Source organism: Malus sylvestris, chromosome 10, assembly GCF_916048215.2.
Source record: "Malus sylvestris chromosome 10, drMalSylv7.2, whole genome shotgun sequence".
Classification (NCBI taxonomy): domain Eukaryota; kingdom Viridiplantae; phylum Streptophyta; class Magnoliopsida; order Rosales; family Rosaceae; genus Malus; species Malus sylvestris.
Window position 1 is genome coordinate 8968576 of NC_062269.1, and position 22400 is coordinate 8990975.

General features: G+C 37.2%; 1 protein-coding gene and 1 long non-coding RNA gene across 4 annotated transcripts; one reads left to right on the top strand and one right to left on the bottom strand.

The window, feature by feature from the left end:
- Positions 1 to 353: 353 nt before the first annotated feature.
- On the bottom strand, positions 354 to 4863 carry LOC126585102 (uncharacterized). 3 transcript variants are annotated; one of them, XM_050249495.1, is made up of 7 exons: positions 4651 to 4863; positions 3461 to 3895; positions 3154 to 3258; positions 2979 to 3041; positions 1992 to 2038; positions 910 to 1883; positions 354 to 651 (listed from the first exon to the last, which is right to left on the bottom strand). In XM_050249495.1, the coding sequence occupies exons 2-6, from the start codon at positions 3774 to 3776 to the stop codon at positions 933 to 935; spliced, it is 1482 nt and encodes a 493-aa protein (XP_050105452.1). In that variant the 5' UTR covers positions 3777 to 3895; positions 4651 to 4863; the 3' UTR covers positions 354 to 651; positions 910 to 932. The 3 variants fall into 3 exon arrangements, with proteins under 3 accessions (XP_050105452.1, XP_050105450.1, XP_050105451.1); XM_050249493.1 differs by lacking the exon at positions 3154 to 3258 and having other exon boundaries at positions 4651 to 4850; XM_050249494.1 differs by lacking the exons at positions 2979 to 3041; positions 3154 to 3258 and having other exon boundaries at positions 4651 to 4815.
- A 12494-nt stretch (positions 4864 to 17357) lies between these two features.
- LOC126585108 (uncharacterized) lies at positions 17358 to 19122 on the top strand. Its single transcript, XR_007610312.1, has 2 exons — positions 17358 to 17514; positions 17835 to 19122. It is a non-coding gene; the product is annotated as an uncharacterized LOC126585108 (long non-coding RNA).
- The last annotated feature ends 3278 nt before the right edge of the window (positions 19123 to 22400 follow it).

Below are 22400 nucleotides of genomic sequence, written 5' to 3' on the forward strand. Positions count from 1 at the left end.
TTTATGATTCTTCATTGATAACAAGACAAATCCCCACAACGCCCTCCCTTGCCCGGTACAAAATCCTAAAACTACACCCACGACTACGTGCTATAACCCGAAACAGCACGGACAAGTTCAGACCAACAACACTCGATTATAAAGCTCACCCATGCCCGCCTCTTCCACCATTTTACCGTGTTCATGTTACTTCGCTCCACACCATTTCGCCCGTCACTATCCGAAACGGCGAAACTGACAGAAAGATCTGGTAACTAAAATGGGCAGCACCTGCAGAAAAATTACTGCACCAACATAACATAAAGTTTTGTAGGAAGGAACCATGTTGCCTTTTAAGCAAATCCAGGATCCAATTGACAAACATAAGTTCATTTCGATAAATTCAAGTATGAATTCACGCAAAGAAGAAAATCTGTACAACAGTAAGAATCAGACACAGGTCCTTTCAGCGTTTCAATTCTACTATCTTTTTCTTTCTATAAAGAACTGTTATATAAATTCGTTCTTCTCTTCTTTACAGTGCAACTTCACAAGCTAACCTTGTCAAACGTCAAGATGCTGTTGTGCAGATGTTTACAATGCCTTGATAAATGCACTCTTCCCAATCCTTTTGCCCAACTGAGATTGCAAAAGAAGAACCAAGACCGAAATCTGCATAAAATAACAATACCGAGTCTGTAAGAACCCTTAAGAAAATAAAAACAATAAACATCGCACCCTATTTGAAGGCTTTGAAGTTTATGGCTTTCAGTGGAAATAGAAGCTAATCCTGAACATACAAGGGGGATAAATCATGGTCCTAGTGTAAGAAAGGCGTAGGACTTGTCAAGGTATGCCAAAGAGTATGTTAGTTTATTTTTGCTGATTTAACGATGCATGCAACATTAGATGAGAAACGATTGTCCTCACCTCCCAAACATCTTAGTGTGAGCTCACATCTTGCTGGATTTGGCCCAGAAGAACCCTTTCTTTCTAGTAGAATGATTCTCTGATAGGGCTCGAGCGCTCTTGGAGCCAAATGAGAAGTGCCGTCTCAAAAAAGGCTTTCCCAAGGAGCTTTTCATGCTGGAACTGGATCCCAACTTAGGATCCTTTCCTTGATGTCCAGTGCTTTTCAAGCGATCAAACACAGCAGACTCACCATCAAGGTCTAACACCCGGTTCCTCGATCTCTTGTTTCTAGCTTTCAAATCCATTTCAGCTTTCAATGCTTTTTCGGACAACTTGTGGATCTGTTTCTCCCCAAAAGTACAAACCGGGCAAGCTGGGTCATACTTGTTAATTTCAGGTGTCATATTCTCCAAACACTCGGCATGATAAACATGTCCACAAATTAACACTGAAACCACAGAAAGCTCATTGGTTGCAATAATTTTTTGGCTGCTCCATGAAGATTTCTCAGCCAAAAGCTTTGAGCAAACCCCACACGTCTGCGAATCAACAGAGGGTGTAGCTGAAACTCTGCTACTGGATCTAGTTATCTTTTCACGATTAAAGCCAAAGGACTCGCTGTCAAAAGACCACCTTTCTCTATTAGATGTGGCCATGAGCTCGGAAAATGCATTCATAGACCAACTATCAGAAGAACCACCACGGGAGCCCCTAGCAGATTCATTGCTCCATGAGGGAGGCCTTGCCTTATCTTCAGAAATTGAGAAGCTGTTGGGTGACTTGTTTCCTGGGACTCGGCCATCAGATACTTGCCTTAATAACTGATGTCCTGGAGAACAGCGGGGCCACCTCAATAGAGTTGAGCTAGGAGGAGGCAGGTGACTCTGGGATGACAAAGGGGATGCCGACAAGGATGAAGTAGAAGGCAACGAAACTGATAATTTTGTCGGGGATGGATATGAAACAGTAGGGGACTCTTCTGACTCTTTTACCTACAGACATAATGAAAGATAAGGGAGTAAATGCCACAATCATGGGATTATACAAAGTAATGGTGCTTAAATCATAGCAGAAAGAGCCACCCTGGCATTAACATCTACCTGCTCAAGACTTGCATCCATGGAAATATTTCTTGAAATGGATTGATCTGCAATAGAAACATACATATATATCAGATAAAACATGTCAATGTCATGTTAAACAGCTTACATAGAAAAGAAAAATTAAACTAAAGAGAAATCTTAAGGAGATCATCAATTTAAAAAAGATTAACTACTTTACTATTCTATTTCCCTATAAACCATCAGGAAAAATGAAAAACATTTAACTCAATGTTAAGCAGGAAGTAACGCGATCTATTCATTTTCTATCACGATTGACAAATTAAGATGAATGTGCCCTTTTAAGCTCTCAAGCTAACATGAAATAAACTGAAACTGCCCAGTCCAAAGGGCTTCACAACATAGGCTTTATGATTCTATAGTCAGTTTCCCGGAAATTACAAGAAGATTTAAAAATAAAAAATAAAAAAAAAATAAAAACCTATAACATTTAAGTAATATATTGAATTAAAAGTATGTAATGAACCACAGGATTTGACACCACCCCTAGTTGCAATGTGGCCAAGGCAACAGGCATAAAGATTCTCACTTTGCCTACCCCAACCATAGGCCAGTTACAGGAATGAAAAAAGCCCACTAAGGAAAAGGAGATTGTCATGACATGGAAGCTAAGAAAAAAGACGGAGTGCACAGTTTTGACAAGAAATGTCACAGAGATTCCAGTATTGTATTTAAGCATGGGAAACACTATTGGCATTGAAATTTATAAGGAATGATGATATTATCATTAAAACTACAACTCTGGCAACGGAAAAAGTCTTTTGGAAAACATAACAGCACAACAGAAGAAACTCATCCTTCACCCTTATCTTCAGGCACTATACCCAACAGCCATTTACTGGAAAAGTAATAACATCTAAAGAAAACCAAACCATCAGTGCCTTTCTCAATCCATATTTACATACATGAGGTAGATAAAACTTATAATCCAAATCATCAATGCCTTTCTTTCAAATTACTATTCACCTTCCATCAGTGCATATGTGTAATGCATAGCCATCCAAGTCACCCTCAGTTCAGAGCGTGGCCCTTCATGGAATATGAGCTCGTAGAGACAAGGTAACTACATCAGCATTGTCTTTTGGATTACAGGCAACTAAAAACATTATGAAGTTGTATATTGTTTTTGTCATTCACCCACCTAAATACTTTAATTGGATGCAAAAGTCTTGTCTTCGTATTTGACAAAGTCTCATAATGCATGTGACACTAAAGCAAATATGGTACATGCAAAAAACATGGCCACCTTGCAAGAACAACCATAAGAATTAAGAATACAATTTAGCAAGACATAATCCCGTAAACAAGAAACAAGAGAGTAACCTCTCCAATCCAAACGCGTGAATTGTATATGAAAACCTTTCAGAAGAGAAGAAAATTCTTCAAACTTACGCTACAAAACTACTGAAATATGAATAGAATAGAAGAGTTTTCATACTAAAAACTACCTGAAGCAGGAGTCCGGACATGCCCAGCAGTTCCCTCAGATACTGAAGATTTTTGCGCCGTATGTCTTCGAAAATGTTCCAGTGGACTTCCCTCCTCAGATACACATGCCGACTCAAATTTAACTTCTGATCCATCATTTCTGCTAACACCATCAGAAAACCAACTTACAGAAGTCTCTTCAGCTGCCACCCCCACCCGGTTATCCCACCGAAAGCTCCAAGTTGGTGAGTACCGCATATTACGATGCAGAATTTCGCTATTAGCTCTGTTTGTTATAGTCTTGTCTCTAGCAGCAACACAACAAGCAGAACCCATCCTCAAAACACACAAAACTCTAACTTACAATTGTAACCCCTCAACCACAGCTCGCATCCTCAAACTTCAAGCTCAACTGACAGTCGCAGCAACCCTGACCCCATAAAAAGTTGCTCCTTCTGACATTTGCAATCGAAGAAACAAACCATCATCATTTCTATCGTAACAAGGCACGAGCATAAAAGGAAGTGATTGAGTTTAATAAACCCTAGTTCAGTTACACAAAAGCACGAAACATGAACGAATCCGAAACTACAAACCGCGAAAAATTAAGAAGAAAACCAATCTCGTCATAGACACCACAAAAATTCAAAACTAAGTTTACCCAAATGAAAACGGTTCACGAATCTCTCATCTATTCCTTTTTCCAGGTGGGATTCACAGTGAATGCAAAAATATGGCCAAACCCGACTCGAATTTATAGGCAGTCAAATAAATCTCTGGATTTCAGCACAGCTTCAAAAATTAGACAAACGCATATTCATTTTTCATATTTTTCCACTCACAAACGCCACCAAAACTGAGCCCACCCGCACACAAACAAGCACAGTGGCAGTGAGTGGCAAATATATAGAGCTCTAGATATCGATTCAATCTGCTACTCCTTAGGGAACTCAAGATTGAGTCTAAAATCCAAAAATTCAGGAAAATCAGATTACAAAAATGCCCTAAAATTAGTAAACATTGAGGAACTACAATAGTCAGAGGATCCGAATTTCATGCCCAAAAGATCGAATTCGTAGTCAAAATTCCAAATATTTCGAAAAAAATTAATCCCTAAATTATGAAACTGGATAACAAATAATCAGAATAATCAAAAATTAATTTTAATAAAAAATAAATAAAAGCACGCAGAAAGCAAGCTGTGCATTACGAGTTGCTCCCGGAGAGGTGAAGCTGGAGAGAGAGGAAAAAGAGACTTGCAGAGAGAGAAAATTCTAGAGAGAGAAAGGGAGAGAGTGAGAGGCTGCAGCCGCTGCTTGTTGTTCGTTGCAGAAGAAGAGAGAGAGAGGAATCGAGGTCGTTTTAGACGGTTTTGGTAACGTCGTTGGTGGCTGTTGAGCTCTACGACGTCGTAGCAGGACTAACGGCGTTTGGTGACGCAAAGTGCGTGGAAACGAGCGCTTTGTTTATTCACCGATCGATTTGTAGAAATTAAAAATTAAAAAATAATAAATTGTGTTTGCTTTTGGTGGGAATTTAGGGAAATTAAAGCGTGCTTTACGGGGTTGTACTACAATGACACAGTAGTAAACAGTTCCCGATGGATTACGCTGGAGAGTGTTGTACTTTAGAGTTTTTGGAAAGATTTTGGGCGGCGGTCGACTTATGGGGTACGCAGAGTGCGTAGTACGCATTCCGTGCTTTTCACGTTCCAGCAAAGTATCCTGTGAATTAATTTTATTAGCATTGATGACAAAATCAAATTGAATGACTGAGGTACAAAGTTACACCGTGTAATTTTAATTTCAGTTGTCCAACTTAGGGGCTTGAATCATACTTTAAACAAGCGATATTGGCTTACTGCTGCAATTGAAGGTTACACCTCCCTCTCGATGTTGCCGCCTTGAGTTGTAGAGTAAAGTTAGTGGTTGTGCATTGGGTTTGGAGATGATGGCTTGATGGAGGTTGTGTGTGGCCGTTAGTTGATGGAGGTTATGCTTCCATAACATTTGAATGATTTTGAGATAAAAATGGAATTTAACTGACATTTTCAATAACTTGAGTGCTTATTTAGAATGTTTAAAAAGATTGAAACTGGTTTGAAATAACACTAAAATATTAGAAAATTTCAGGTACTTAATCCTAAAATTTAAATGGCAACATTCAAAATTTATGGTAGATGGTTTCTCATTACTTATGTTATCTTTAAGTTTGTTTGTTGCACCACAATTGTAACCACTGCAGCCACCTTTTGTTTTTTTGGTCGACGTCTATATATAAAATATAAGGTAGGGTTTAACAAGTCCAACAATTTATTAGGTGATGAGAGCTGGACGGTGCAAGTGTAGACACGATGACTAATTTGGACACTTGAGTTTTGTACGTAAATTCGAGTAATAAATAAATGAAGTTTGCTACTTGCAGTTGGCCTTTTATTTCTTCTTTTCCTTTTGCTTTCCGTGGAGTCAAAGTGGATGCTGTATTCGTTAGGAAAGAAATTCTCTCCGGATTCCTTTCATCAAATCCATTAAATCTTTTAATTCGGATCTTTGAAATTTGATCAAATGGCTAAAGTTATTATAACTTTTAAACGGGTCATGTTTTTAGCCATTGAATCAAATTTCAAGGACCCAGATTTGTTGATTGGATGAATTTGGTGGAAGGGATCCGGTTATTGAAAACATCCTCGTCAATTGTGCTTAAACTAGCTACTTAGCGTTGCAGTTTAATAATATTTTTTTTATTTGTAAATGAAAAATTTTAAGTTCGATTTTCGTTTATAACGAGTTTGAGCCAAATTATTATGAATGATCAACTGTGTGGTTTAATTCAACTTCTGTTTTTACCACTTAATGTAATATTAACGTTGTATTTACCAAACACGTCGAATCTTGAGAGTTTATGGAGGAGGGTGGAGATGTCTTTTTCAGTTGTGGTGAGGTGGCCACTTTAAAGTGCAGAACGTGATTTTGTCAAGAAGAAGCGTGTGTGGTTAAGACTTGAGAGTCGTGCAATTAAGAAAAAAACATCCACATCAATGGGGGATTAGTGTCATTTTAATAGATGATTAATCACCAAATGGGAAAGCTACAAGCAAAAGTCATGAGCAACCTTTGCCACTTTGGTTTGGAATGTTAGGTAACACACGATTTTGACAGTGGGAATTGTATCAGATGTTTTTGCAAGGTGTGTGGGTGGGGTCATAGAATGAGTAATGTATTTTTGGTAAAACGTGTTATGCCTAAGGAAAAAGAATTTTTTTGAAATGTTATATGAACATGATTGATTAAGAAAATTTGGAGTTCCTAAGCGAGTATTCGAAGTAGGACTCTAGAGTTCTTTGATCCTAAGAGCCAATTTCTACATGAAATATGATTAAAAATTAATATCAAGAAGAAAGATACACATCGATTATTTTTTTCTTTTTTTGAGACTCAAAGAGATACTATCTGTTAGTAGGCTTACTGTTTCTAATAGGAGGCATGATACTAACTCGTTTTCAATCAAGAAATCACAATGCAATAATCAGAAGAGAATGCTTGAAATATATTTGTATTCTTCTCATTGAGAGGCATTTATAAGAATACAACCCTAACGTAAATAGAAAGAAAACTAATTACACAGGATTACATGAGATTACATGGGATTGATATCAATTAAGAATCCTACCTAAAACACAAAGTCAACGTTCCGCCTCAAGTTGGTGCTTATCTATTGCACATGCCCAACTTGTGTACGAAACTTGAAAACTTATGACTCGAAACAATCTTGGTAAGGATATCAACAACTGATCTTCTGTTCTTATTGTCAGTACCTCAATTATTTTTCCTTCCATTTTTTCTTTGATGAAGAATTGATCAACTTTAACATGTGTTGTTCTATAATGTTGTATCGGATTATGTGCAATGTCACCAGCAGCTTTTTTATCACAAAATAATTTCATGGGATGATCGTGCTTTTGTACCCAAATCACTTAACAGAAGCTTAAGCCACAAAATTTCACAAACCCCCAACGCCAAATATTCAACTTTTGCATTAGAATGGGCAACGACATTCTATTTTTACTCCTCTATGTAACCAAGTTACCCCCAACGAATGTAAAGTAATTTGATGTTAAGCGCATATCGTCAACCAAACCTGCCCAATCTGCATTAGTATAACCTTCAACCCTAAGATGGTTATTCCTTTTAAACAAAATTCATTTGACTGGACTTCCCTTTAGGTATCGTAAAAATCCTCATTACTGCATTTATATGTTGTTCTCCAGGGTCATGGATGTATTGACTTACTACACTCAAGACAAAGCAAGGTCTAGTCTTATGTGTGCCAAGTACATTAAATGACCTACTAACCTTTGGTATCTCCCCTTGTCAACCAATACTTGATTAGGATCAACACTGCTTCAATCCTTCCTCTAATGGTGTAGCTACTAATTGACAAGATGACATGTTGGTTTCGTGCAATAAAACAATAATATACTTCCTCTTATACAAGAAAATTCAAGAACTACTTCTTGATACCTCAATCCCTATAAAATATTTCAAGGATCCAAGGTCCTTCGTCTCAAATTCTGTAAACAGGTATCTTTGCAAGCCACACGTTTTTCAGGATCATTCTTTGTCACCAACATATCATCTACACACACAATTAGTGCAGTCCCATTTTGTCTTTTCAAGAACTTTGTCTGTAACCAAAGATTTTGTGAATCTTCCAAACCATGCTTGAGGGGATTGTTACAAACCATACAAGGATTTCTTCAACATGCACACCTTTTTTGTATTTATCTAGAGCATTACACCACATAGGAAGATCCAGATAAATCTCTTCGGTCAAATCTCCATGCAAGAAGGCGTTCTTCACATCGAACTGTTGTAAGGGCCAATTAAGTTTACAGCCAAGGACAACAAAACACAGATTGTGTTGATCTTGGCCACAAAAGCAAATGTATATGCAAGGTTCTAAAAAAACGCTAGGCGCTAGTCGGGCGGATTTACATAAATTTACACTATATATTATAAATTATGAGTATTTGTGTATAATTTTAGGACTTTTTTTTTCTAATTTTATACAAAGAATATTGGGCCTAGTTTGTTTTTTCTTTGAACAAAATAGTGGGCTACAAAATGGACCCAACTTGAAAGAAAAGCCCTTCTTTTCAATTGAACTGATAACTTTTCTACAACCTTTTTTGGTTTCTCCAAAGCTAGTCCCAATCAACCATCACTTGTTTAGTGGCTCTAGGGTTGCATTTATTATCAACAGATCTCTTCTTTCTCTCTCTGCAGAGAAATCCCTTTCTCTATCTTTAGTTATGCCTTTCTTTTCCTCCCATTTTCAACTTTTCTTTCGACTCCCTCTCTCTCTCTTCTCTCTCTCTCTCTCTCTATCTCTCTCTCTCTCTCTCTCTCTCTCTCTCTCTCTCTTCTTTTCAACAAAACGGACGGATCTCCCATTTTCAACTTTTCTTTCGACTCTCTTTCTCTCTTATCTTTAACAAAACAGACATACCTTTTCAACAGATCATCTTCTCTCTCTATAGTAAAACCCAACGGACAGATCTCTTCAACAGATCCCCTTATCCCTCTGCAGAAAAACCCAACGGACGGATTATGTGTATTGTTGGGTGCAAGAGCGCAAGTTTGAAGATTTGGGTTGTGGGTGGTGGATTGTACAGATGCAAGGGGAGATTTGCATAGCATTGACCGTCGCCTAGACCGCCGCCTAGCACCGCCTAGGCCACCTTGAGCGCCTAGAGACGCCTAGGTAGCCGCCTAAATCCTTCCCGCCTTACCTGAACGCTTTAGCCCAAATCGGATCGGGACTCCACCGCCGAACGCTTAGGCGGCCGCCTAGGCCGATTTTTAGAACACTGTGTATATGTGTTTGTACCATACTTGACCAATCCCGAAACTACTGAGCACCGGTCAACGTTATACCGTCAAGGACCCAGAAGAGTTTCCCTCCAACCAGGAAGCCAATCACAGTGCGACACGTGTTGACATCAGAAACCAATCATAGCACGACACGTGTCAACATCAGAAGCCAATCACAACATGACACATGTCAATATCAGAATGAAACTAGAAACTCTCTTCTATAAATAAAGATCATTCTCTCACAATATTTCCTAATGTCATTTGTACTAAATCATTCACTAGTACTCACTAAAGGAGAGCTTGAACCTATGTACTTGTGTAAACCCTTTACAATTAATGAGAACTCCTCTACTCCGTGGATGTAGCCAATCTGGGTGAACCACGTACATCTTGTGTTTGCTTCCCTGTCTCTATCCATTTGCATACTTATCCACACTAGTGACTGGAGCAATCTAGCGAAGGTCACAAACTTAACACTTTCTGTTGTACCAAAGTCCTATCTGATTTTGTGCATCAACAATATGTATAGTCGATTCCAAATTTTTAAGTGTACCATTTCGCTACTTGTCTTGCCTTGAAGTGATCCATCATTCCATCAACTTTGTACGTCACAATGTGATCTCCTAGGTAGCATTCTTCTTCAAAAACTTCAATTCTTCATTCATTGCAGCTTGCCAACGTGGATCAGCTAAAGCCTCTTGCACACTATCAAGAATAGATACAATAGATAATTGAAGCACAAATGATTTATTTGATTCTGACAAATGACTAGTCGACCTCAGTTGACACAATCAAGGTTGGATTTATTCACTGGTATCTAATTTTGCATTTAGGGTCATCTTCGTAAGTAATTTAAGGAATACCTTTGTTGACACAATCAGGAAGACTACGTGGTGGTACATGCTTCATTCTTGCTGTTGGAATTGTGGATCTTGATGCCGCAATATTTCGATTAATTAGCATTAGAAGCTGGAATTGTTGATCAATTGATCGATCTTGTTAGTGTTTGCATGTTAATTTGTCTTCCTTAATTATTATTATTCTCAGAGCTACTTAATTAGCCAGCCTTTTATGTTTAAGTTAGCTTCTTTAATTTGCTTCAATTATCTTGTTCAGCAATTTGATATTCTTTTCCTACTAGGCCCCAAGGCACAAAGAGAGAAAGGTCGTAATTAATCACAAATCATGATCATACATATTTAGGACATGCGGGTACATGTTACAGAATTCTTTCTTATTTAAATTTCATTTTCCTAGTCTTCATTTTTTTTTTTCAATGATTCATTTTGTTGAGTGTTGACACATGCAGACTTCTGTGAAATGCGATCCCTCTTCCCTTGATCCCACCCCCAATCCATTGCCTTTTGTTAATTTAGAAAATGATCATGATTATGGACGTCCATCGATCATTTTCCGCGATTAAGATTTCTTCACGGTTACCACCGGACACTCTATGTGTTTCACACAATACTCACTCACACTTCCATTTTCAAGAATAATCCTGTAACAAAATATTAAAATTACAAGAAGATATCAAATTTAATTAATTTGATCCATCACAAACCATTAAAAATAAAACAAATTCAGATAGTTAATGTGAATGAATTAATAATATATACCTCTTAAAGAAACCGTAACCATGGCTTTATATGACCAGAGTGTCAGCTTTGAGTTTCTCAACATCAGAAACTAGAGAGATAACTACCTAAGTTAAGAGTATTTATATATAGATCTTAAGAGAGTAATCGTAATTAAATTGGAAGACTATTTAGGAGGAAATCTAGTATAAGATATCTAATCTTCTTAGGATTATTATTACTTGCCTAACCCCCATTTGAGTTGAATTACGTGTTCCTTAATTGGGAGACAAGTAATAAGGTATCGACAAAGTCCGATCATCTAACTAAGGCTAAGTCCAATCGTCTGAGAGTTATGGGCTATAGGTATTCCGGTCCTTCTTGCCACCTAGAGTGCCATTTCTCAGGAGCCTATAAATTATAGTCACACACTGAGATATTGTCGATGTCAGTGAAAGGATTAACCCGCGCCCATTGCGCGAGTACAAATAAAATAAAAAAAAGAAAAAAGAAACTTCTCTTGTAAAACTAATTCCAAAATCTTTACAGGGTGTACAAAGATAATAAAAACTCTTAAATTCTTCGTCTAACACAACCTCAGGTTGTCTAACCCTTGTCCTACCAAATAATTCATTTGTAAAATAAAAAAAGTGAGGGGTGAGCAACAACCACTGTCATCAATGTGTAATATGCAGTCAAACGTGTTGTTTTACCACCATAAAATATGATATATAACATCAAAGCTTTAGCCACATTACATCATCCCTTCATATATTGGTTATCCTTCATAATATACAGCTCACCATGTGCCATTTATATTGGCTATTCTATCCTAATGTCTCCGTGTGCTATACGCTTATCCCTCGGATGTAAAGTTCTCATGCTCCAAAAACAATGCCAACAATTCCACATTAATGTATATGTACTCATCTAAACATTTTTCAAATCAAACATTCTTGACTTGTAAATAGAGAGATACTTGTAAATAAATAAAAAAACACAATAGTTCGTACTTTTCACATTTATCAAAATATAAGAAGTTTTACAACACATAAAATAAACTACTCACCCAAAATCTGAGTTTTGACAAGACAACTCAACTAACATTTCCATATACACATATAAGACTATAGCACTTTGCATGCACTGCATGCAAAGTAGCTAATTTCTTTGCACAATATTAAACAGGAGCATTTCTAAATGGATGGTTTTGGCGTCACAAAGGCAAAAAGGTTGAATTGCCGTCCTACCTTCCACGTAGCCACTATTGGATGAAGAATAAGCACCCCATATGAAGAATAAGCACCCCACACTGCTTATTCATCAAAGCCATAATTTCACACACGTATGGAAATATAAGTGGCTAAGCACTTAAAACGTATCTACCCTTGCCACCTCCAGGTTCCATGCTTTAACAATCAACAAGCATGCACCACCTCAAGCCTCCACGTTGCACCATTAATCACTAATAAAATTGGCACCTAAAACCTTAAATAAATATTTCTATTTAAATTATGGAACATTCGGGTCTAATAGATATACCCATTTGTTAATGTCAATAAGAGCATTTATTTGGCATTCCACGAAATTTTATTTGGTCCACACACCACATTCCAGTTAGCAACCATCGTTTTACTAGTTATGAGAGTAATTATCATTGCGAGAGTAATTATCACTAGATTATTTTAAATTTTAAGATTTGTGTAGTTTTTTGTAACAGCACTTCTCTAAAAATGATGATTTTATAATTTTAATACGTGAGTTTATGAAGATGCCCTTCGAGACAAAGTGTTGACTTTGTTGACTACCGCGTCGTGTCATGTGAGACTTATCTTTTTGGCGTATTCTCGTTTTACTCGTCGCTACGGACGCATGGGTGCAAACGGGACGTGATTTGGAGCTATATCGAAAGAGTTATTAACATTTAAAGTTAAGAACATTTTAGTAAATTAATTAATTTCAGATTTTGTTGAGGGGAAAATCTGGAGTGCCACGTGGGTGGCCCAGATTAAAGGAAATGAGGAATGGATGGTGGAGATGTAAAGGAAAGAAGATAAAAGAAAAATGAGAGGAAGTGTGTGACTAATAGGGAGAGGAGAGAGTTAGGATGGCCCAATTAGAAACAAACGAAAGGAGGAAAAAGGAGAGAAGAGGGGAGCGGGGGATCCCTTCGACCCTGTTCCACTTTCCGACCCGACCCGGTCTTTTTCATCTTCTCCAGTGGTTTTTTATCGGTTTTTCCGGTGAATCACATTATCTAACCCCTTGGAAAATGTTCCACGACCTTCCCTCTACCTATTACAACCCAAAATTGTAGTAATTTAGCCATGAAAACAGCACCGGTGGGTGCGGGAAACCCTTGCCGTCGATTCTCCCATTATTGAAACGATTTTCACCAATCACCACCACCTATAGCATCATCTTGAGGTCTGGAATAAATCCCAGACAAGTTTTGGGGCGTCGGAGTTCGTTTAAGGTCGAATTGAGCACACCCAAATTCAAGGGTTCTGTACGGTTCATGGTGATTTGAGGCGTTTCTTGGCCAAATTGGCCTTAGTAACAGGTATGAAAGTTTCTCCACTCATTGAGATCTTCATTTCTGTGAAATTTGAGAATTTTTAGAAATAGTTGGATTTTCCGGTGAGTCGGGGCAACCGACCGCCACCGACGGCGGCGCGTGCGGTGGTGCGTGGCCAGTGGGCTGCCAATGTCATTTCATGTTAAATTGATATCTTGATTTTAGATTTGATGTCTATATGTTATGACTTGATTATGTGAACCTAGTTTGATTAAGGTGCGTTAATTGGTAAAAATATGAAACGACGATCCGACCGTGGCATTGTCACCAAACTTTAATATGTTATAGTGCATAATATTTGAGAATCATAGGGACCGACGGATCATAAATCCGATATACGGATCTTCTTGAAATGGAATTGTAAGTTCGAAAAATAACGTTAACCGCCACTTTGTTTTGACTATTGGCGGAGATCCAACCGTTGGATCATAATGAAGTTTTAGGATAATGTTTTAGAAGCATAATGTGGATCTTTGGAAGTTACTGATCGGAAATCCGAGGAGCGGATCTTCCGGATTGAATTATGTAGGGTTGTGAACCCTACCGTCGATCGTTGACCGATGGTCAATGGGGCTTAAATCACTCTAAAACGTTTTTAGGGTTGTGTTTTACGTGAATTACTTGATCTATTGATAAGAATTCTAAGATGTGGTTTGACAATTGTCCTAGGCATTGATCGTTTGGGATGCTTCAATGGTTGTGCTAGGAAATTGTAGCACAGATTCCAAATGAGTGGATCTTTTCCTTCTTATCATATATATATATATATATATATATATATGATTGACAATTCCACAAATGTTTATAAATTGATTATTGCATATAACTACTGTGAATACTTTGAAGTACTTATGCGAACTACGAATGGCTTGATCCCTGTTTAGGGTACGTAGGCAGTCTAACAAGACGTTAGATGCAGTCATACAATAATTGAGATTAAGCAATTGAGACAAAGCCTTGTTTGGGGAATTGTTTGGGGAATTGGGCAAGGTGAAGGAATTTGGTAAAAAAAGGTGAGATTTAACCTTATGAATTGGTGATTAAATGTTGGTCATAAATCAATGTGTAAAGAATCAAGAATTTGAAGTAAGGAAACGTAAGTAATGATAATTAATTAAACTAGTGTAAAGTTGGGCTTATCACCTATAATTATTCCCGAAAATGAATAATTCAGGAGTAGGGCTTTGCAGCTTATGCATTTTTATGCCACATTATATATATATATATATATATATATATATATATATATAATTGGAAATGCTATAACGTGGTTGAGTATTAGATTTCATCATGGTTTATCTATATGTATATTACCTGCACACAATTATTATGAACGTTTTGAAGTGCAAAGGTGAACGTAGAACACCCAGGTAAGTTCAGGTGAGTTTATGGTATTAGTTGAAATGATGGGGTTATGGTATGACTACATGTATGTTTAGGCAACTCCGACCTTGTCGTATGGGTTGCAATGATAGGCAACTCCGACACTGTCGTACAAGTTGCTCATGAATTGTATATGTTACAATAGATACAGTTAGAGCTCATAAACCTGCACCCGGTGTTAGTGCTCCCGCCCGTGGCCAGGACACAGTCTTTCATGTGATGTTCACCTCCCGCACCTTACGCTCACCTTAGATCCAAGGTAGGTGCATAGTCTTGTCATACAGACCACTATTGGTGGTTCCAACTCGTAGGTGACCCGCGATTATTCGCACAGTTTTCACGTGATCATAACACTTGAGCATATTTATTTACACCCAGTGCTGTTGTACAGACCACTTTAGGTGGTTCCGACTCGTATGCAGGTATACTTATTGAGCTATGGATAAGTCGTACATGTCACTAGAGGTGACTCCGACTTATGAGTTAGCTTATGTGATGAAATATGTGATGAGCTAGCATATGTGATGAAATATGTGATGAGCTAACATATGTGATGAAATATGTGATGAGCTAGCATATGTAATGAGATATGTGATGAGCTAGCATATTTGATGAAATATGTGATGAGCTAGCATATGTGATGAAAAATGTGATGAGCTAGCATATGTAATGAGATATGTGATGAGCTAGCATATGTGATGAGCTAGCATATGTGATGAAAAATGTGATGATCTAGCATATGTAATGAGATATGTGATGAGCTAGCATATGTAATGAGATATGTGATGAGCTAGCATATTTGATGAGAAATGTGATGAACTAGCATATGTGATGAAAAATGTGATGAGCTAGCATATGTAATGAGATATGTGATGAGCTAGCATATGTGATGAAATATGTGATGAGCCATATGTGATGAGCTAGCATATGTGATGAGAAATGTGATAAGCTAGTATATGTGATGAGCTAGCATATGTAATGAGATAAGTGATGAGCTAGCATATGTAATGAGATAAATGATGAGCTAGCATATGTGATGAGCTAGCATATATGATGAGATATGTGATGAGCTAGCATATGTGATGAGATATGTGATGAGCTAGCATATGTGATGAGATATGAGATGAGCTAGCATATGTGATGAGATATGGGTAAGTCGTACAAGTCACTATAGGTGACTCCGACTTCCGTGCTAGTATGGGTTATTAATCACATGATTATTGATATTGCTAATGAGATGTTGTGTTGTGGTATATTTTTGATCTTTCTGGAAACTATGCAGGTGTTGTAGCGAGAGGTTATAATGTTTTATATTGTTTATATTAAAATTTTATTTACAGGGCCACTCACCCTTGTTTTGTTTTCACCATTCAGGTTTTATTAGCTGAGCTTTCTTATCGTTGAAGATTCGTGGCAATTCTTAGTATTGGAGATTATTTCAAGGGTACGATTCTGAATTCACTCTACTGTATCTGCTTATGCTCTAACGTCACGTGTGAAGTGGGTTCATTTTCGCTCACCAGCGCATTTTGGTATTTAGGCACTCTTAGGTTTAAATTTATTCACATTTTTCCACATCATACTTTATGGCTTCGTCACCCTCTAGGTGTCGGCCAGCACAGCTCGATTCTGAGTCTTAGTGGACATCCCGGGTCGGGATGTGTCATTTTTAAATCAAATCAAACTTACTCCACGGTGATTAGCAAAAATATTTCTCATTTTCGATCACTTGAGTTGCAAACAGTTTAATAATTAACTACCACTAGTCTCATGTCACACACTAAAGTGTGTCATAATTAATTATCACTAGTCTCATACCACACACCTAAAGTTGTGTCAATTCTATTTTTTATTGTTTTACTTATTTCAAAACTAAAAAAATCAAATACCTATAGCTTTATTATGTGGTTTTTCGTAAATTTAATATTTTTTAGATATTATGTGGTTTTTTTTGTTAGTGCCCATGTTTTTTTTTATTCATGTTTAGTTTTAAGGGAATTGTTTTTAATATTCTAAATATTTTATTTGACGCTGCTCACAAGTTGTTTTTTTATTAATTATAAAAAGTTTCTAATGCAAAAATAAAATTTCTAGAGCGTTAATAATAATTCTTTAATTTTAATTAAAGAATTAAAATAATAAAATTTTAGTTGACAATGAGTTATCATAGAGAGAGAGAGAAAGGTGCGGCAATAGTAGAGATAATAGAGATTTGTAATTGTAAAGTGTGTGTTATTCCATTTCATTGTGCCTTTATTTATAGTAGTAGGGAATGTTAATTTTTTACCATTTAGGATTAAAACATTTAATAGATAATCTACTCTTAATAGGAATATAAGAGATATTTCAAAATATACTAGGATTTACACGTTCATATTCCTAATCTAATAGGACTGCAACAAAGATGACATCTTTTAGGCCAGGAATTCCATTTTTCAAATAAAAATCTCGTGGTTCAGCGGTTGGATTGTATTTAATGAGATTGTGCGGCTGAGATTAAATAGGTAAAAAAAATCTTCCTTTTTCTTTTGCCGTTTCTCCTTGCCCTAGTTGCGAACGAGCCGCCACGCGAAGAGGAGTGCACGACGCTGAAGAAAGGAGCCAAAGCTTCAATTCCCAATCGCGAGCAAAAAGATTCGGAGATATATTTGTGAACTCAGGTATTGGTTTCCTTCTCTTGAAAATCCTGGGTTTATCGATTTGGGAATTTTTCTGAAGTTCAAAGGTACTAAAAGTGATTGGGTTCTGATTCGAATTGTACGTTCATTTGCTGGGGGTTGCTTTTCGTTTTGTTAAAAGTCCTTTAATTTTCCTGTGCCTAAATTATGGTTTGTAATTCAGATTTAAATTTAGGTCTTATTCTGTGTTGTGATTTGTTTATTTATTTTTATTTTTTTAATTTCAAGTTGATCGTTGAAACTAATTGAGCATGGCAATTGATCTATGGAAATCATAATTTGAAATTCCATTAATTTTGCAGGTGCGAAAGGAAGCTACACAGCGCATGCTTTAGCAATTAGCAGCAAGAAAGATGCTTCCTTGCCCTCAATCTTGTGTTGTTTTCTTCAACAATTACTTGGCTTTCTTTCACTCTCAATCTTCAAACCCTAAACCCAATGAATCTACAAATACCCATCCCAAGAAGCAGCGGCTTGTCAGGGAGAGGAATCCACCCACCAAGATTGGTAATCTCGAGGACGCTTTGAGTTTGTTCAATGTGAGGCTTCGACTGCGCTCTCTGCCTTCTGTTGTCTGTTTCACCCAAATTTTGGGTCAACTTGGGAAGGTGAAACGTTACTCGGCCGTGATTTCTTTGTATAACCAAATGGGTTTGTTGGGATTGTTCCTGATGTTTATATTCTAGCTATCATCATCAATTGCTTTTGTCGTTTGAAGCGTGTGATTTAGCTCATCCGTCTTGGGAAAATTCTTCAAATTTGGTTTTGAACCAGATGTCACGACCCTCAACACGTGAAGCGTGTGATTTAGCTCATCCGTCTTGGGAAAATTCTTCAAATTTGGTTTTGAACCAGATGTCACGACCCTCAACACTTTAATGCACGGGTTTCTTCTTGAGAATGGAGTTTCTAAGGCATCATGACTTTTCAAAGAAATGGTGGAGGGCAGGTTGTAAGCCAATGTGATCACTTTCAGCACACTTGTAAAGGGCTTTGGCATGATGGGTAACAGTTGTGCAGCTATTCAGATGCTCAGAAAAATTGATCAAAGAGGTTGTAAGCTCGACACCGTTGCCTATAGCACGATCATCGACAGTAAGTAGTTGTCGACACAGTGAACATCTTCTCATAAATTATTAGTATGGGTCTCCCCCATATACCATTTTGTATACCTCTTTGATTCATGGATTTCGGAGATTAGGCAAGTGGAAAGAAGCCACAAGTTGTTGAATGAAATGGTGACTAAAAATATATTTCCAAGTGCACGCACCTTCAATGTCTTGGTTGTGCATTTTGTAAGTGGGTATGGTTGTGGAAGCAAGGAGTGTGATTGGAATGATGATAAAGAGATATATTGAGCCTGATGTGGCATCTGCCTTTGGTTGTCCGCTTTAATCAACTAATGAGTCCGCTTCCAAAGTTGAAACATTATTCGGCCGTTATTTCTTTGTATAACCAAATGTGTCAATTGAGAAATTGTTCTTGATGTTTATTCACTGAACATATTATTCTTAATTGATTTTGTTGTATGAACCAAATGGGTTTTTAATTTACTCATTTTTGGCAAAATTCTTCAAATTTCGTTTTGAACCAGATGTCTCGACCCTCAACATTTTATTCCATGTGTTACTTCTTGAAAGTAGAGTTTTTGAGGCCCTAATACTTTTCAAAAAGTGGTAGGGGGACCTTGTAAGCCCAATGTGATTACTTTCAATACACTTATAAAGGGCTTTTACATGACGGGTAACAATAGTGTAGCTATTCAGTTGCTCAGAAAGATGAAAGAAAGGGGTTGTAAGCCCGACACCGTCCCTGTAAGGATAAGCTAGTTGTAAAGACACATTGAAGGTTTTATTGGAAATGATTAGTAATGGTGTTCCCTTGTCGCCATTTCGTATCTCTTTGATTCATGGAGTTTTGCATGCTAGGCAAGTGGAAAGAAGGTACAAGGCTGTTGAAAGAAACGGTGAGAAAATATCTTTCCAAATGCACACACCTTGAGTGTCTTGGGTAATCCATTTTGTAAGGAGGGGATGGATGTGGAAACAAGGAGTGTTAGAGGTAAAATTATCCGAGGGTTTCTTAGGAATAATGAGATATCAAGGGCGGTGGGACTTGTTTGTGAAATGGTGGAGAACGGTTTCTCTGCAGATGCATCAAGCACAAATTTGATAGTTGACTTAGTCTAAAGATAAAGCTGATCCCGCTTTGTTGCCATTGATAAAAAATTAATTATGAAGTTCGTTTGCATTTTTGGAACAGATCCTTCTCAGTATATCACAATATCTCGACAATTTTCTATTTGGAAACACGTAATACAGACTGGTTTTCACTTCCCCATAATTTTTCTTGACATTATGTTGTTTGAGAAATACATCAATCCCTGGCCGTATGGATTATGATGTTTAAGATGACTGATCATATATGATACAAAGCTCATATAAATGGTGAGAGACTCTTGAACTTAGCAACTTACTGAGCATAATTGGAACCACCGAAGGTTAACAACCCTTCATAAACAATTAGGACCCGTTTGGTGGGCTGGATGAGATTGAGCCTTAGAGATAGGATTCGATTGGCAGAGACTTTTAAGACAGTACTTGTAACCCATGTATATGGATAGATTATATTATCCACTCTCGTGGATTCATAAGCATCAGTCTTGTCCATCTCACATTTTGATACAACAAACAACAGATTGGACTCAAGTCCATTTTAATTGATCACAACATATCCCATCCAACCCACTAAACATGACCTATAATCCTAGGTACTCACTACTCACATTCAATTGGCTGACTCTTCTAACATCCAATTGACTCGAACTTAGTATATCTATATTTTTCCCATTCATATTCCTACAGCTATATAGGCTGATCAGATGAGTTGAATTTGTAACCATTTCTTCATGGATGGAGTTTAATCGTCATATAGCAAACTAATTGTTTATCAGTACGTTTATATTTTTCCCGTGTATAATTCTCAAAGCAATGACTGATCAGTTGAGTGGAATTTGTAACCATTTCTTCAAGAAAAATACGGGAAGATGTTATCATGTGTTACTGCCATTCGGAAAAATCTATTGTCTATTAGGAAATTTTGTCATGACAATGACTGTTAGTTTCGTCATGAATGTTTATGGTTTTTTGTTAAGGACAACAAGAAGAGGAAGGGTACTTCTAGTTGGCAGTAGTTCTAATGGTCCTTATCACATCCGTCACTACTACAATTACCAGTTTGCGCCACGAAGCATAGTTGGTCGCTCAAAGACAAAAAGCTTCGTTTGAGAATTAGCATGACAAAACCTTCGTTGCGCGGATCCGGATGCACAAAGGTGGTAAAAAAAGGGTTTGCACAACGACGGCGTAAGCTATGTCGAACAAAAGGTCTTCGCTGGCTGACAATAACCTACGTCGTGTGAAATCTTTGTGCGATGTAGCTTACTCTCATGTTGTGCAAAGATAGGTGCGCCACGTAGGTTACTGCCATCGCTCAAAGCCCTTTTGCGCGACGTAGCTTACACCGTCGTTGCACAAAGTTATTGTTATTTTTATTTTATTTTTTACAATATATTTTTATATATAATTTTAATAAACAATAATTAATAAACGAAGAAAAAGTATTTCATTATAAAATATATGAAAATGTACGTACAAGCTGTCCGAATAGAAAAAAAAACTACAACAAATAGTCATCCGAGTTTGATCCATCAGGCTACTAGGCATCGGCTAATTGAAACGGCTGGGAGGTCAAAGGTGGAGCAGCATCAGGTGCTGGCATTGAGATTTGGAGTTTAGACAGCTCGAAGGCCCGTAAGATCACACTTAACTTCTCGTCCGGGGTGACGACCTATCCTGTGGTCGGTTTGGAAGAAGAGGCACCTGTCTCACGAACCCGTGCTTTCCCCATCTCCCCCCCCAACAACCTTGCCATGACTACGACCGAGCGTCTAATCAAGGGTCTTAGTTAGGATCTTAAGACCTGCATCCTCGGGTACAGTGACATCCCTGAAAGGGGTCTCTGAAGGAAGCTGCTCTTGTTGGAGAAGAGCATAATAAGAAAAAACATTTAATATTTAATAAAAAAATGTAATTAATATTTGAACGAGTTATAAATATAAGAATAATAACAATTACATATATTTACATGGAGTTGCTTAGCGGTCTCATTGCCGAGTTGAATATAAACATCCTTGAACATGTTGAGCTCTAGGAAATTAGAACCCTCCTGAAGGAAAAAAATAAAGAAATTTTATTAACCATAATAAAAAAAAAATTGTATAAAATTTAAAATCAATATACTTTTACCTGACGTCCCGCCTCAACCCTATAGGAGAAAGGCACCAAATCGGAATGGTGGAGAAGTGTCTTTGACTCCCAAGCTTTCTTGCTAGCAACAAATTTTTTCTGTTAAACACACAATATACGTGTTAGTTCGACTATTTGAAAGAAATTATTAATTTTTTTAAATAACTAAAACATAATTAAATTATTATTAACATATTATGTACATACTTGCCACAAATTTTGTGTCCGTAAAATGTTTGCAAAATTACTCCCAATCCTCCGGCTACTCCAACAACTCCGTTGGGCAACCCTCTAGGCGAGCAATCTCGATCATCCCATTTCTTAAAATGCCCGTGGAGTTCGCACTTCCAATGTTTGAATCGAGTTGCTAAGTTCTCCTCTAAGTAGGTGGTGTCCTTGGGTATATGTCCTAAGATTATAATTGAACTACAAATATGAAAATAACAAAATAATAGTAAGAAATTAATAATATTAAGATAATATACTTTTGTTTATAATATTTGTAGACAAAATTAAAAAAATGATAAATTCTAAAAATGAAAATACAAACTGACAACTCAT

What these genes read in the sequence shown, in the direction of transcription:
- LOC126585102 (XM_050249495.1), bottom strand. Translation starts at nt 3,776, where the DNA reads ATGGGTTCTGCTTGTTGTGTTGCTGCTAGAGACAAGACTATAACAAAC. An exon ending in TGTCCGGACTCCTGCTTCAG is followed by an intron (nt 3,259 to 3,460) that starts GTAGTTTTTAGT and finishes TGTTCTTGCAAG; the next exon opens with GTGGCCATGTTTTTTGCATG. An exon ending in CATCCAATTAAAGTATTTAG is followed by an intron (nt 3,042 to 3,153) that starts GTGGGTGAATGA and finishes TATTCCATGAAG; the next exon opens with GGCCACGCTCTGAACTGAGG.